Here is a 14280-nt window from a genome sequence, read left to right on the forward strand (position 1 = left end):
TGGAAGCCCTGCTTGCCCCATCTGTACGTTCACAGCCAAGGAGATGTTTCTTTCACCTTCCCTCCTCACACCTCTGCCTTGCACCCCTCATTCCCAGGGACTAAGTGGGCATCAGTGTGAGCCTCAGGTGGAGGAATATATATGTCTGTGCTGGGTTAGTCTGCAGTAAAGAGTTTAATGCATCCAAGCAGCAGTGCTGGACAGGAATATCAATCACACTGGCACCGTGGTCGGCACCACCTACAACAGGGGCTGGAAAAAGGCAGGTAAGAAAGTAATTGGCATTAGAGGCTCAGATAAAGGTTATATTCAAACAGTTTAAAAACTAAGGATGGAAATAACCAACCAGGTGACACAAGGATATCTTCTGGATAGATTGGTTTGTACTAAAATCTAGCAGGGGAGTATTTAAAACTGGTGTTCAGACTTTTCAGACAGAGTCAGTGTGTCCTTTCCATGGCCCAATGCCAGTGCTTAGAGCAGTCACGTGGACCCCAGCAGAGTCCTGTGGCTCTGGATATGTTAAGCAAAGCCTCAATCTCACTTTCCTTCTGCAAATCCAATCCAGGGATGCTTGTCCAGAGGTATCTTCAATTAAATTTATGCTGCTCCATGAATTTCAGTGCATTGCCATATTTTGTTTTGAGAACTCATGGAATTATTGATGGCTTGTTAGAGGGAGGCTGAACAGTTTGGCAGCTGGGCTGGGGGCAGCCAGAGCTCTCAGCAGATGGGAAGACGTAGGAGGTGGTTTTGCCTTTTTGAGTAAATGTGTTGGTGTGGTACTAAAAGAGTTGCCGATTAAATAATTTCAGTGTCAGCACTGCTAACTCTCTGAACCAGGTTTCACTGAAATGGGCAGGAGCTCCCCACACCTCTGGGAAGCTGCTGCTCCAGTTGGTTTGCATAAGCAGCCAGATGTTGCTGCCTTGGTTGAAATCCTTGCTCAAGCCAGAAGGGTTTTATCACAGCTGTAAGGAGCTGCAAACCCTTTCATATGACAGAAGGGCTATGCAGAGCCTTTGGTTTAGAAAAGTCATTAAGTGATTGAGTCTGGGACCTTTGGATCTTCAAGAACTACTTTATTTTGGAGGTTTTGCCAGGCATGCCCTGGAGCAGAGCCTTTGGGGTTGTGGTTTTGGAGGAAGATGTGAGCACTGCTGTCATCACCCTGCTGGTCCTGGCTTTGTGCAGTGGTATGGCAGTGTCTGCAGGGCAAAGCAGACACTTTGCCTGGAACAGAGGGGATTTTTCTCACCCCAGGGGACACCTCTGGGTTGCTTGGCTGACATTCAGGGGAGGTTTCTCATAGTACCACCTTCTCAGAAGTTGATTCACCTGCTCCTGATCTGTGATGCCCTGGAGATCTTCCTCTCCCTCAGCCCCCTCTCCCTCCCTTGGCAAGCTGAAGCTGTGCAGTTTGATCTCTTGCTGCATGCTTTTGAAGAAGTGGAGGATGCATTTATGAGCAAAGAGCCGGCTGTGCTCACAGCAGGTTTCCTCAAAAATCTTTTGCTCGATGTCAATGTAGTTGCTCCAGTGACGTGCCTGCAGGAGGGTGGCCTGGTTGAAGCAAGGTCTGAGCCAGCGGGCGAGGAAAGCTGCTACTATAAGGATCAACAAAATGCTCCAGCCGAGTGCCTGAATGATAAGAAATAAGCAGTGGAATAGGAGCAAGACAGGCACAAGCTGTTTGCCTGTATTACTGAGACGGAGAATTTGTGTGGCTGGAGATGTGGTGCATTTGGACTCCTGTCCTCAACCTGTACCTGAAGCTCAGCACGCTCAAGCTGCACTCAGATGGTGTAATCTCCAACCAGTGAATATAGGACATCTATTTGTGCATCAATATTCAGTAGATAACTGCAAAGTCAGCCTGGAGGAGCCAGGTATTTGCTTTGAGCATGAGTGCGCCCCAGGGGAAGGGGGCTTCAGTGCTCTTCTTTGGCACTCGCTTATCTCCAGTGAGATCTTCTTCTGCCACCTACACTGGCTCCAGGGCCCAGGAGTCCCCACAGTAGGGTGAGGGCAGCCCAGACTACGTGCAGCTCCCTTTGGTAAGAGGGAAAGGCTTGCTTTCAATGCCCTCCCACAGGTCCTCATCCCTGACCTGGCACTCCTGTACCAAAAGCAGGGACTGGCCAGGGCCACTCACCATTGTGTCCTGTTCTATTGTTCCTGAGCAAGCTGTTGCCATCTGTCTTGGCTAGCACTGTCCTTCAAACAGTGTGTCCTGTCTGCAAAGCTAGCAGTTAGAAAGGTCTTCTAACACTGGACAGGGCCTTAGGAGGCACCTGTGATCTTTACAGTCTGTTTTTGATTATCTGGGTTTAGAAGTTGCTGGGTCTTCTAGAAATGGTTCTTTTAATTAAACCATCCTTTATTTTGTCCCTTCTCCCTGCCTGAGTGACTCTGGAGATAATTGCTGAGTGTGGCAGCATTTGGGGGCATAAAGAAGCAAAGGGCAGCCTTGCTCCCAGCCTGACTGTGGTGAAGCTGTAACAAATCGAGGTAGAGCAGGAGCAGGTGATGTGTGCCCTGGGCATCTCACAGGGGGGCTCGGCTGGCAGTGACCTACCTGGGACCAGCAGCGCAGGTACCTGGACACTGCCTTGCGGGATGTGTTGTTCCTCATGAGCTCGTCATCCTTGCAGGGCACCTTGGCCAGCACCTCCTGCACCTGCACCAGGCTGGCATTGGCAAAGCCCACAAACTTCTCAGGATCCACGGAGCTGCTGAAAGCACAGATCAGGCATTTGCCATCCAGGAGGGTCACTATGATCCAGACAACAGGGGCAACCATGGCTCGCTGCAGGATGGAGGAACACATATACCTGGAGCAGGAGAGAGAGGTGAGTGGGTAAATGCCGGTAGCTTTCTCCTCATCCAGAGCCTTGATGGATGCAGGCTGCCCTGTGCCAAGCAGTCCTCCTAGAGCCAGGGAGCTGAAGCCCAGGACCGTCCCCAGTGTTGCTCTAGTCTAGCTAATGCCTCTTCTGCTCTGGGATCTCTTTGTTGGTGCTGCCTCCCAGTGAAACCTGTGCAGGTGCATGGCAGTGCTCTGTGTCTGGTGGGCATTTGGTGCAGTGCACAGTCCTTGTGTGCTTGCCTTGACTGTCTCCCCCATGCACAAATCCTTGTCAGCTCTTTCTTGTCTTCCACTTGCACTTTCTTTTCCTGTCAGTGCAGTTTCTACCTGGAAAAAAATAATCACTTTTCTCTGCAGCCTTTCTTCCCCTGTTCTGTGTCAGCCTGTGCACTGGGTAAAACTTTGTATGTAACAGATTGAATGTGATTCTCATCTCCTTCCCACAAGTGTAAGTCAGTAAAAATTCAACTGAGGGGAGGGAAACCACAAGGCTATTGATAAAGAATGACTGTGATGGAAATGATGCTCTTTCTGCAAGTTTAAGTGGAAATACCTCATCTTTTTGCATGTTCAAGCCCCGGGAGAACCTGCATGTGCACCCCAGGGCAGCCCCATAAACACAGCTGCTGGTGTCAAAGTGCTCCTGCCCTCCTTTGCTGGGATGGGATGAGGCTCTGTGTTCCTTTCTGCTGTTGCAAATGCATTTACCATGCCCCTACCCCTACAGGCTCACGGGGAAAGGTCTTGGGAGCTGAGCTTAGAAGAAAATTATCAGGAGGATCAAAGCTATGGGGAAAAGACAACTAAGCAGGAGATGGAAGGAAGGACGCCGCTCCCGGTGCAAACCCCACCTGATGACATCTAGGTCCTTCTTTCTGTGCCCCTGTGGTCGCCTCCACTCCTCCAGCATCACCAGGGACTGTCTGTTGAGGATGAGGCCGCAGAGGAAAAGGGCGATGGGGGGTACAAACATGATCCCCAAGCCGTATGCCATGTTGTAATGGGGCAGACAGGGGCAGCTGAAGTCAAAGCAGGTATACATCTTTATGCTAGCCAGGGCTAACAGCCCACAAATCCCATTCATTACAGACTCCGAGTTGGACTGGAAGTACTGGAAGATCATCCGGAAACGGTCCATCATGTTCTTTTGGCCAGGGGTGCTCCTCCTGGGAAATCCCTGGGCTGCCTGGCACAGCCTGTCTCCCTTCACCCCTCCTTCTGCTGCCGCGGGGCAGGGGATGCAGCTCTGCCTGCAGTCGGCTGGGTCAGGAGGACAAGGATGGAAGACAGCTGCTGTGGCAAGGGGAAAAGCCCCAGAACAGGGCTCCCCACTGGCACACAGCTTTCACAGCTGTCTCACGCAGTGTGTATCTTCTGGGGCAGCTGGTAGCTTTTCTAGGTGAGCAGATGGATGTGGCCTCCGGTAGCTGTTTTTCCTGCCCCGTTTCTCATTTTCAGGGTGGTCCCATGTGCCAGCCAGCAACAGCCTCCAGTAGTGCTGTGTCCCTCCCTCCTGCCAATGTTAACTCTCAACATAGAGCTGCCAGTGGATGCCTGTGAGATGCCCTCTCCACTGATTAAGGGTTGTTGAGCAACCATCGGGCTGGGAGAAGCCAGGTGAGTCAAACAAGCTCATCTGTGTTATTGCTGCTGCCCTCTTTCTCTTCAGTGAAACAGGTCTGCAGCCCTGAGCAGGACAGGGAGCACGCTCCTGGCTCTGAGCATACCACATCACTGATTTCCCTATGAAAATGGGCTGAAACGACCAGCCCTTCAGTGAGGAGGCTGTGAGGATCAATAGCTTTCAAAGCCTGGAATGGCACGTCAGGGCAAAGGCTGTGTTTGGCTATGTGTTGTACAGGTACTGTGACCTTTATACCATACCTTACATCCATGTCCAAGACCCTTGTGCTGGGCCACCTTCTTGCTCACTGTCAGAAGGCATGGTGCAATCAGAGCACCTGGCTCACTTTTCCTGTGGGACTGAACTATTGTCTTCTGTCCCTTTAAATAACCCAAAAGCAATTATTCTTTTCCTCTCAAAAATTTATTTTACAGATAAATACAGCTTGTTGCCACACAAGGAAGCTCAGTTTTGTTCTGATGTATTCAACACCATTTTCCTCTTCCCAGCTTTCATCTGAAAAAACTTTCAGATTTCTTGGCTGAAGTTTCCACATGCCTTCAGGAAAGGGCGGGGGGAAAAGTGTTACATTTATCTATTTTCTTGAAAAAGAGAGGAACCATCTCCACAAAAGTGCACTTGCTGCCAGCACTGAGTTTTCTGCCCATGCTGGCTCGCATTGCAGGGCTGGCTGCCTTGATGGGATCGCACTGGAAGGGAGCAGTGGGAGGAGGTACCTATGGTTTCTCAGGGGCATGTACAGCGGGTGTGCAACACATGCTGACTTAGAGGGCCACAATGTCATCACCTCGAATCTAAACAGCAACTAACACAATTAGTTTAATGAAACACAAATGCACTGACCATAATATCTATGTTCTCTTTTACCTGCGAGTGGAAATGAGTGTTAATGTTCATCCAGCAGCAATAAAAACCCACAGCTAATCAGCTCGTGTTTCCATTTTTCCTTTATAGGACATCAGGACCACTCCATTTCACTGTTACAGGGCTTCAGGGCCCCCCACAGGTGAGTTTTAGCCAGGGTGCAGCCTGCTTTGGTTCCCCACTGCTTCAATGTTCACTGGGTTTCTTGTTTAATAGCTTGCGTTTATGTGCTGACTCAGGTTCAGAAAGTGCTGTGCACTCTCTGTAAAACAATTACTTTAGAGAAATAATTTCTTTCCAGCTCTCCTGGGCAAAAACATAGGAAAGGCTAAATAGTACCTCACAGCTCAGAAAAACAAGATGCAAAAAGAGTAGGAAGCAGCCTCTGGATAGCACAAGCTACAAGGGAATTTTACTTCATCCACATGCAGGGTAATCACTGCACTCTGCTGTGATCTGGGTTCTCAACAGTAACTCGGAGCAGAGACATGGAGCTGTTGAAGAAGGAATATTCCTTAATTTACAGCACAATCAGGAGCTTCCTGGGGAGAGGGGGAAAGGACCCTTAAGGTAAGTTGCTAGACATGGGTAAATGTTCAAAATTATTCTCAAAACTAAGCATGTTGGATTACTCAGTTCTTAGGGTGAAACAAAAAGGACTAAAATAATCTATCTTCTCTTCTCCAGTGAGGAGATCTGCTCCAGTGTAGTCACCCTTCTGACCCTGCCGCAAGGCTGCATGCAGCTCTCTGGGGCTGTTGGACAGGGATGCTGTCCTCAGAGGAAGGCAGCTGCTCCTTGGCAGAACATCTCCAAAACCATGCTGGAAGCTGTTGTTCCTCAGTGGATCTTTTGGATGTCCATGTTGGATAATGCTTTGGTTTTGCTTCAGCACTGCAGAACATCAGCAGAGGGAGGGAGATGCTTTTGCCTGGTCCTTAATGAGAGTAAAATACCAGCTGTAGACATTTTGCCTTGGATGATGGAGAGGGTGGTGGGTGCAGGTGTGGGAAACACCCACCCTATAGGTGAGTGCTCTTTTGGTCCAGCACAGCCATCAGTCTCTCTTGCTTTGAGGAAAAGGATTTAATCACCAAAATTTGAGGTGGTCATTTAAAATGGGATAAATTCAGCAGAATGGTATGGTCAGTTTTGTGCATGAGCCTGCAATGCTGAAGCAGTGCTGATGCTGTGTGTGCAGCATGCCTGCCCTCAGGGTGTGTGTATAACCAGAGTAAGCTGTTATACGTATTTCTAGATGGGGAGCAGAGTCAGCAGCACAGATCCAGTGTGTCTGGGGCTGTGCCCTCGGTCTGTGCCACCAGCTCCATGCTCACCGTTGGGCTGATCCCCAAGGGACGGTGGCAGGAGCACCATGGCTGTGCTAGTAGCCCTGCTTGCTCCCTGGCCTTCCCCACACCCCAGCTACGAGTGAGCTGCTGGGGATAGGAGTTGCTTGGTCACACTTCAGTCTCCCTTTTCTGTGCTGGGACCAGACCCCCTTTCCCCGAGGAAGGCTGGTGTCTAGGAGCAGACATGTCACTTTTCCCAAAGCTTGCTCTTCTGGAAACAGGCCATTGCCATGAGCACTTGTCCTGGTAGGGGTCCTGCAGGGCTCTGGCAGGAGTGGTCCTGGCCCCTGGCATGGGAGATGATGTTTTACCTCATTAGGAGCCATTTGCAGTTGTTTATAACTTTGGCAAATTATTTAATTACCCAGACTAATTTTTTTTTCTGTCCTGAACATCTGCCTTAGGCAAAATATTTTTAGAAAACTTACATGGGTTGGTCAGCTGCTCCTGAGATGATGTAAGGGCACGAAAAATGAAGGACTACTTTTTCTGCTGTTAAAAACATATTTTTGCAATTGATCTGCAAAGGCACAGCAACTCTGACACCTGCCTGGAGGGCACAGTGGTGACTGTCCTGCTCAGAGCAGGTGCTGCAGTTGGGGTCCTCGTACCAGCCCTGCAGGAGGCTGAGCTATTGCCCCATTCCTGTCCTTGCCTCTGCTGGCTGTGGAGTTACCCTGGGACAAACTGGGATGCAGAATTGGCCCAGCACATTTCTGGACAGCAAGAGATGGCTATGAAATTAATTTAGCTCTGAATGTCTCTTCCTTCCTAATTTCTTGGCTCATTAATTGTCACATGGAATGTCACCTCCAGGTGGTGTTTAGTTAAAATAAGCTACAAAAACCAGGGCCTGAGGGATGCGTGCTCCTCGCCTCACATTTAATTTACAGGGTTAAGTGTGGATCCATGTGATCCCCAGCCAGGGACTGGGAGGATGAGTAAGTCACTGGTGAAACACTTCGACCCTGCGGTGTGAGAGCATCTATGTTCTCGGAGGTCACCTCAGGAGGGCTGTGGTCCCATCTCTGTTTTTGGCACCTCTCAGCAGGTGAACTGGAAAACCCCTTCCACCTGGCCGTGTTTATTCAGAGGATAAGGGTTAATGCTTTGTTAAGGCTTAAGAGGAAATATGTTATCTCGTGTTCAAGTGAAGGCCATTAACACCATAAATCACCTTTACCAGCAACAGTGCCTGCAGACCAATACTTTGTTCCTCTGCAGTTCATGTGGGCCAGTTGCTGACCCCTGGGCACACAGGGAGACCCCCCTGAGAGTCTGTCTATACCTGGCCAGCAGGTTGCAACCCAGCTCTATTTTCTACTACCTTTTTCAGACAGTTCGGGGACCAGTCTCCCACTGCGATCTTGGGATAGCGGAGCAGCAGCATTGCTGCCTTTTTCTGCAAAGCTGGCAGAGGATTTTACCCCTTACTGGCTGGAAATCTTTCAGCTTCTCCAGTCTACCGCAGAAGAAGTCACCTTCCATTTCAACTGCTCATGAAGAAGGACACAAGCAGGATTTCTTCCCTACCATTAGGCGTTTCCACAGCATTGGGAACTGGCAGCAGAGCCAAATTAAAGCACTGTTAGCTCTGTGGGACGGGGACCACCTGAATCTCAGTATTTTTGCACAGTGGAGTACTCTGTGCTAAGAAAAGAATAAGTAATGACCATTAAATGATTAATGAGATGCTAGCAAAAATAATGGCAGCATTGTGAAATGTAGTTTGTCTTCACTAATGATGTTCTCTGGAGGTTAGATACTCCTGTGTTCTGCCTTGTAACTTCATTAAAGCACCAACATGCAGCTGACTGCCAGTGAGGAAATATATGGCTTAGTTATGTGTTGTTCTTCTTAAGAGCCCATTATATATTTCTCTCCTGGCCATTAGCACTTGGGCTTTTGGCTTACGTGGGAGCCCTGTTGCCTGATCTCTGCATTATCCCAACCTTGACCTAATTCACGCCATTTCTGATGGAGAGCTTTTTGCAAAGCCATTTATCTGCTTGGCTTGGAGCTGATGCTGCAGTGAGATAATTTGAGATGGAGTCTCTTCTCATCTTGAGAGTGAATTAGGGAATAAGGTGGAGAATTAGGGAATCGGGCTGATCTCTTAATATCCTGGCTCAGTGATTTTTCAGACTTTTTCTGATTAGCTAATGCTCACATATCTTTCAGAGAGGTGCAGGCCCCAGATAGAGGATTTAAGGCTACTGACATTTAACTAGCTTTTCTTGTTATTTTTCTCAGGCTCTTAAAATTAAGCTCCAGCCCTGGGGACTTCACAGTTTACAGGCTGAAAACCACTGATAACAAACTTTTCTTGAGAGATCAGTTTGGCTGTCATAGAAACTATTTAAGTGTCTGAAAGGAGATGGAGGTTGGGTGATGAAATGCATCTTGCTGCCACGACCCTGTGATACTGCAGCCATTGGGATTTGGAGCTGACACAGTCCTCGTCCAGTGTGACTGCTCCAGGAAGCAAACAAAGTCCTTTGATAGCTGGATTCATGGCTTTTAAGTGAAAATTTTAGTCTGTGCTGTGTGGTTAATTCGCCAAAGTCCTTCAGGAAAGTTACAGCTAAAAGCTGATTCTGTCACCTCATTTTGCCACATTCCAGAGGTGCGTGAGCACTTGCCTTGCAGATGTTGGCTGCCAGTGCTCCCATCCCAGGTACGGGCTGGTTTGCTGTCACTGTTCTCCTGGCTGTTACGGTGAAGTGACTGTATGGTAGTAAAATCTTGTTTGATATAACCATAGGGAATATGGCTTGATGTCCTGATTATGTTTCCATATCTCATTACAAGTTGTTCCACATTAACATTCAAGAACACGTCATGTACAAGGTCAGCTTTCTGTTGACTTACCAGCAATTCAAGTAGTAGCCATTTGGCATACTAGATATGGACTCTTGAATTTTCAAGATGTAATCCGTAGCACAGATTTCTTAAAACATTCCTGTGGCTACAGATACGTTGTTATAACAAATCTACCTGCACTGCTTGTGCTTGTGGTTGAATTTAGTACTTCTGGGATGCGCAAGCAACGACGTGGGAGTTTCCTAGAGACAAGCTGATTAATGTCATGGATCTTTTGTAAGGAGTGATCCTCTATTTCTCTAATTTACATGTCAGGAATGGAAGAAGTTTGTAAAGACAGAAAGATAAATTTATTAGGAAGTTTCACAATATTTTTCCCCAGGAAATTTTTGGTTTTATTCAAGGCCTTAAGTGAAACTGACTGTGGTTTTTGAGTCATTCACATAGGATGAAGCAGCATCCCAGTGTCACTGCTGTGCACTCTGGTGCAGCAGAGCAGGACCTTTAAAAAGGGAAGCTAGGGCTGTTTGCACCCGGGGGGGCTGGAGCTGGGGGGTGGGGTGGAGGGAAGGGAAGGCAGCAGAGCAAAGCCTCTAAACGGGGTGGAAACAGCTTTTCTTGGTACAACACAGTGATGCACGGGTCCTAAACAGTGCATTTTAAACCAGCAAGCCTGCGTCCTCGTGCTTCGCTTGCAGAGGGACCCGTCACCACGGAGCGGTGCTGCGGCTCCGGCCGTCCCACGGGCTCGGCGCCGGCGGCTGCAAGGGCTGTCCGCCCGCCCGCCCCATCGTACTCGTAGACAAGAGGGAGATTTTTCAGGAGTGCTGAGCATCCCTGGAAGTGGTACCGGGCAGATCAGCGCTGCCAGCCCTGCTCCGGAGTGGCTCAGAGGTACAGTGACACAGAACTTCTGCAGCATCGATGCAATGCTGGAGGCTGAAGCACAAGCATGGTTGTCATCCAGGATGCTTGGGCTCATCTCATGTATGTATCTCTGCTAACTTTTCAGAGCCATCAGGCATTTTCTGGGCTAACAGTGTGGTAGAGCAAAGTTAACTCTTTCTTAGGCACTGCAAACGAACCGCAGGGGTTGTACTGGCTGGTGAAAGAAGCAATCCCACTGGCAGGGCTGGGTGGTGTAAGGGTCTGCTCCTCTCTGCTGTAAACCATGCAGCAGTTTCCCAAGAAAATTGAGGTATGCATGAAGACACCATAACCAAAACACTACAGATGTTTTCTTGTTAAAAACCCCACAAACAATCTATTTCCACATATGTTAAAGTTCACCTTGCCTCCATGTTCCTTGGTGCTATGAGGTGGGAGACTGACTCTTCCAGTGTGTTTTGTGGTTATTTACTCTCATACACACGATGGTTAAACCCCCCTGCCTCTGTGAGAGGAGGATGTGCATGCAGCGAGGCAGGGTTTCTGCTTTGCAAAGGTGTAAACCATCACATACAGCAGTATTTAAGCCAGTCACGGTTTGGGTTTGTCTCAGGTTTCCTTTGAGCAGCAGCGCTGACTCCAAACTTGCCTCAAAAAGTGAGTCAGAGGCAGAACACTCAGCTCACTGTACCATTTCTCTGCAGAGAAGAAAAAAAAAAAAACAAAACAAACCCAAATCAGCAGCTCTTTCTCATAAGAAGCCTTTAGTCACATCCTTTGACAGCCCCTTTGCCAACCACCCTGTCTACCTGGTGGTGCAGTCACAGGGATGAAGCCTCAGCTGCTCCTCACCCGAGCAGGCACAGCCCTGCACAGGTGGCAGCTGTGGCGGTCACTGTCACCAGTGATGGAACCCACGTGGGAAGGGCTGAGCAGCTCTGACATCTCTTTACCCCTAGCTGCTGCTGCTTTTCTGAAAGCCTTTTCTTCCAGATAAAAATCTACTTTGTTTTACAGACTCCTCTGGTTCAGAGTGGCTCAGCTGGAGAACGTCTGTGTTTCTAGGTCGTTCATTCAAGAGTAGCAATGACAGTGTAGTTTAGAAACTGTGAAGAGGACATCTTAATCATCTGTGCAATTATCAAAATTCTTTGTCCTAGCTCTTCTCCTTACCTGCCAAAAAGGAGCTTTTCCAAGTATCTGGGGCCCAGGTAACAGCTTAAATGTTATGAAAGTTGCAAGAGCTTGTTAGCCAGCATATGTGTAAACACACACTGCTGTCTGGTCGTCGGTTCCTCTGCAGAGTGATAGGTGATCTCTGAGCCTAAGTAAAATCTGTGTTCTGACATGAAAATTCTGTTTCATTCTTCTACTGATGCTAGGGCCATCTGATCTAAGACATACATCCCTGAAGTATTTAAAACTTGGTGTTTCACAGTAGCTGAAATTCGTCTTCCAGCAAAATTAGAGTCCCGTTTCACAAGACTGTGTTGTCATCTAGCTCTTGACTTTATCTGTGTGTATAACCCACCTTCCTACATTAATATTTTTCTCTGTGTACATTTGTGGTATTTATATGGTGCTGGGTGTCTTCAGAAGGCTGTGAACACAAATGCAGTCATCTGATTGTGGCAATTCTCTCTTTCTCCCAGGAAAATACCAGCATGCCTTTACCTTCTCGGGGGTGTGTGTGTGTGTGTCTCTTTCTTTCTCCAGCAGCAGATATTCTCTGTGATGCCAAGTGACTTGTCAGTGATCCCTGTGGCAGATTTCATCTATGCTTGGCCATGACAAATGGGAAACCAACAAATCCTAGGAATCTCAGGATGTGCAGACTCAAAGGTACAGTTTTCCTTTCTTTGCCCAACTCTTGTTATTTCTCTCACCCACGTTCTGACTCTGGCGCTTGTCTCTGAGCTTAAAAACTTTAGAGCTTGAGCTCTAACACCTTATCAGAAGGAAGAAGGGAGGAAGAGGTGGCTGCAGGTTGCTGTGGGTTTACTGCTGCATTGCTGGTCTCTGGCATGTTCTTGCTTGCTGTCCCCAGGTATATAATCATGAGTAGTAATTCATGCATGTTTTTAGAAGAGGCAATCCCAAGAAAGCAATAAACTTCATCCAAAGCAGCAGGTAATCTTACAGGACTCGTATGGTAAAACTGACCAGCCATCCCAGCCCACCCCTTCAAACTCTTGCAGACAGTTAAGGACAAAAACACGCCATCATCAAGGCAGATGGTGCTTCACAAAACTGGCTCAACCCTCTCAGTCCTGGTCCTCAGTGCCAAGCACAAAATACCTTTGGAAGAGAAGATTATGGACTATGGTTTATAACTTTAGTTAATACTAACAATCACGGACTCAGCAGAAATGGTCTTTTAAAGCACGTTGCAATTTTCCATATTCTCTGTCCCAGGCTAAATCCTTGTGGACCCACAGGCAGTAATTACCTGCTGTGCCTCGTGTCCCGCAGAGGATTATCATCTCACTCTGCCTTTGGTAACAGCCCATCTCTGTCTAAGCACTCCTGCCTTTCTGAAGCAGATAGCTAGAACCACGTCGTGTGGGATGATAGGATCCTATGGCATTGTAATAGCCACCCCTCTGCTCCTTTAGGCTTTATCTGCAGTAACAGGGCTTGGGCTATGGGCCTTTCCCAAGAGCTCTGGGTGCCCCTGAGCTGTTCTGTGTTAAACCTCCTCAGGAACTCAGTGTCCCGACTTTGGTACCACATGCAACATTAAATGTGCTGTTGTAAATTAATCCCTGTCCCTTCATTAAGACCTTTCAGGGGCAGGCCCCCATGTCCCCTTCCCCTCCCTTCTTTATAATGGGAACATGTCCCTTTGAGCCATTTTTTGTCCTTAAACCTCGTTAAATTTTCCCTTTTTCTTTAGCTGATGGCAGTCCATCTCTGCAAAACAACTGTAGTGTAAACTGCTGTAGTGACCCTGAGAGGCACTACAGAGAATATTTGAGGTCCATGTTATAAACAGTAATGGAGTGACAGCATAGCTGAGTGAGGAGGGTCAAGAGAACTGATCCCTCGCCAGCGTGGTCTCAGCCAGGGTTTTCAGCAGTTAATGGCTGAGCAGGTTTCTGGCAGCTGATTTCCCAGCCATGTAGCAGCACCCTCAGCTCGGTGCCGCTGCACCATTTCTGGCATTCACCTCCATCCTCCAGCCCTCTTTTCATCTGGCCTCCCCGGATTCACTGCCAAGAACCACCCTTGCTCCCCAGGAGTAAATCACCTCTGGGTGACTGAAGCTGATTTGGGGGGGAACCACGCCAGCACACAGTGGCCACAGAACAACCACAAACTGGATTTGCTGCTGCTGGTTACAAGCAGCACCTGGAGCTGACTTCACTCAGATGTTTGCTGGCCTCCAGCCATGGCTTTCTGACCTGAGCAGCAGAGCAGAACGATTAAGCCATATAAGTGCAAGGCAGGGATTGTACTTTGGGTTATTTCAGATTATCAAATTCTCAATCTTTGCATCTGGCATAATCATTGATTTATTGCCTGTGTCCTCTTTTAGCTAGAAGTGTGCTCTGGAAGCGGACAGAAGCATTGCAAACCCAGCTCTTGCTATTGAATTCCTTCCCAAAATGAGGTTAGATTCCACCCTGAAAGGGTTTTGACTACCACAAAGACAGAGAAGGTGAAAATAAGAACAGTTATAATGGTATAAAAGCAAAAGCCCTGCCTTGACAATTAGTCTTAACTACTATAAGGCTGTTAATTAGTCCGTTGACCTGTTCAGTTTGTTGAAAAGAAGGTTGAATGATGGAACCACAATTCATGAGTATCTACTTTACCTGTTGGATCAAACAGAAAAA

The 14280-nt window shown here is 48.1% G+C and overlaps 1 protein-coding gene across 1 annotated transcript; it reads right to left on the bottom strand.

Moving 5' to 3' along the window:
- Positions 1-50: 50 nt before the first annotated feature.
- On the bottom strand, positions 51-14230 carry CALHM3 (calcium homeostasis modulator 3). The gene is made up of 3 exons (XM_080403521.1): positions 3721-14230; positions 2579-2834; positions 51-1641 (listed from the first exon to the last, which is right to left on the bottom strand). Exons 1-3 carry the CDS (start codon positions 4008-4010, stop codon positions 1255-1257), a joined length of 933 nt encoding a protein of 310 aa, XP_080259647.1. The 5' UTR covers positions 4011-14230; the 3' UTR covers positions 51-1254.
- Positions 14231-14280: the final 50 nt, after the last annotated feature.

This window comes from Falco punctatus, assembly GCF_963210335.1.
Source record: "Falco punctatus genome assembly, chromosome: 9".
Lineage (NCBI taxonomy): Eukaryota > Metazoa > Chordata > Aves > Falconiformes > Falconidae > Falco > Falco punctatus.

Excerpts from the sequence above, each read along its gene's own strand:
- CALHM3 (XM_080403521.1), bottom strand. The coding sequence starts at position 4,010 with ATGATGGACCGTTTCCGGATGATCTTCCAGTACTTCCAGTCCAACTCG. Across the intron at positions 2,835-3,720 it reads AAGGACCTAGATGTCATCAG|GTATATGTGTTCCTCCATCC; the intron begins GTGGGGTTTGCA and ends CTCCTGCTCCAG. Across the intron at positions 1,642-2,578 it reads ACCTGCGCTGCTGGTCCCAG|GCACTCGGCTGGAGCATTTT; the intron begins GTAGGTCACTGC and ends CTTATCATTCAG.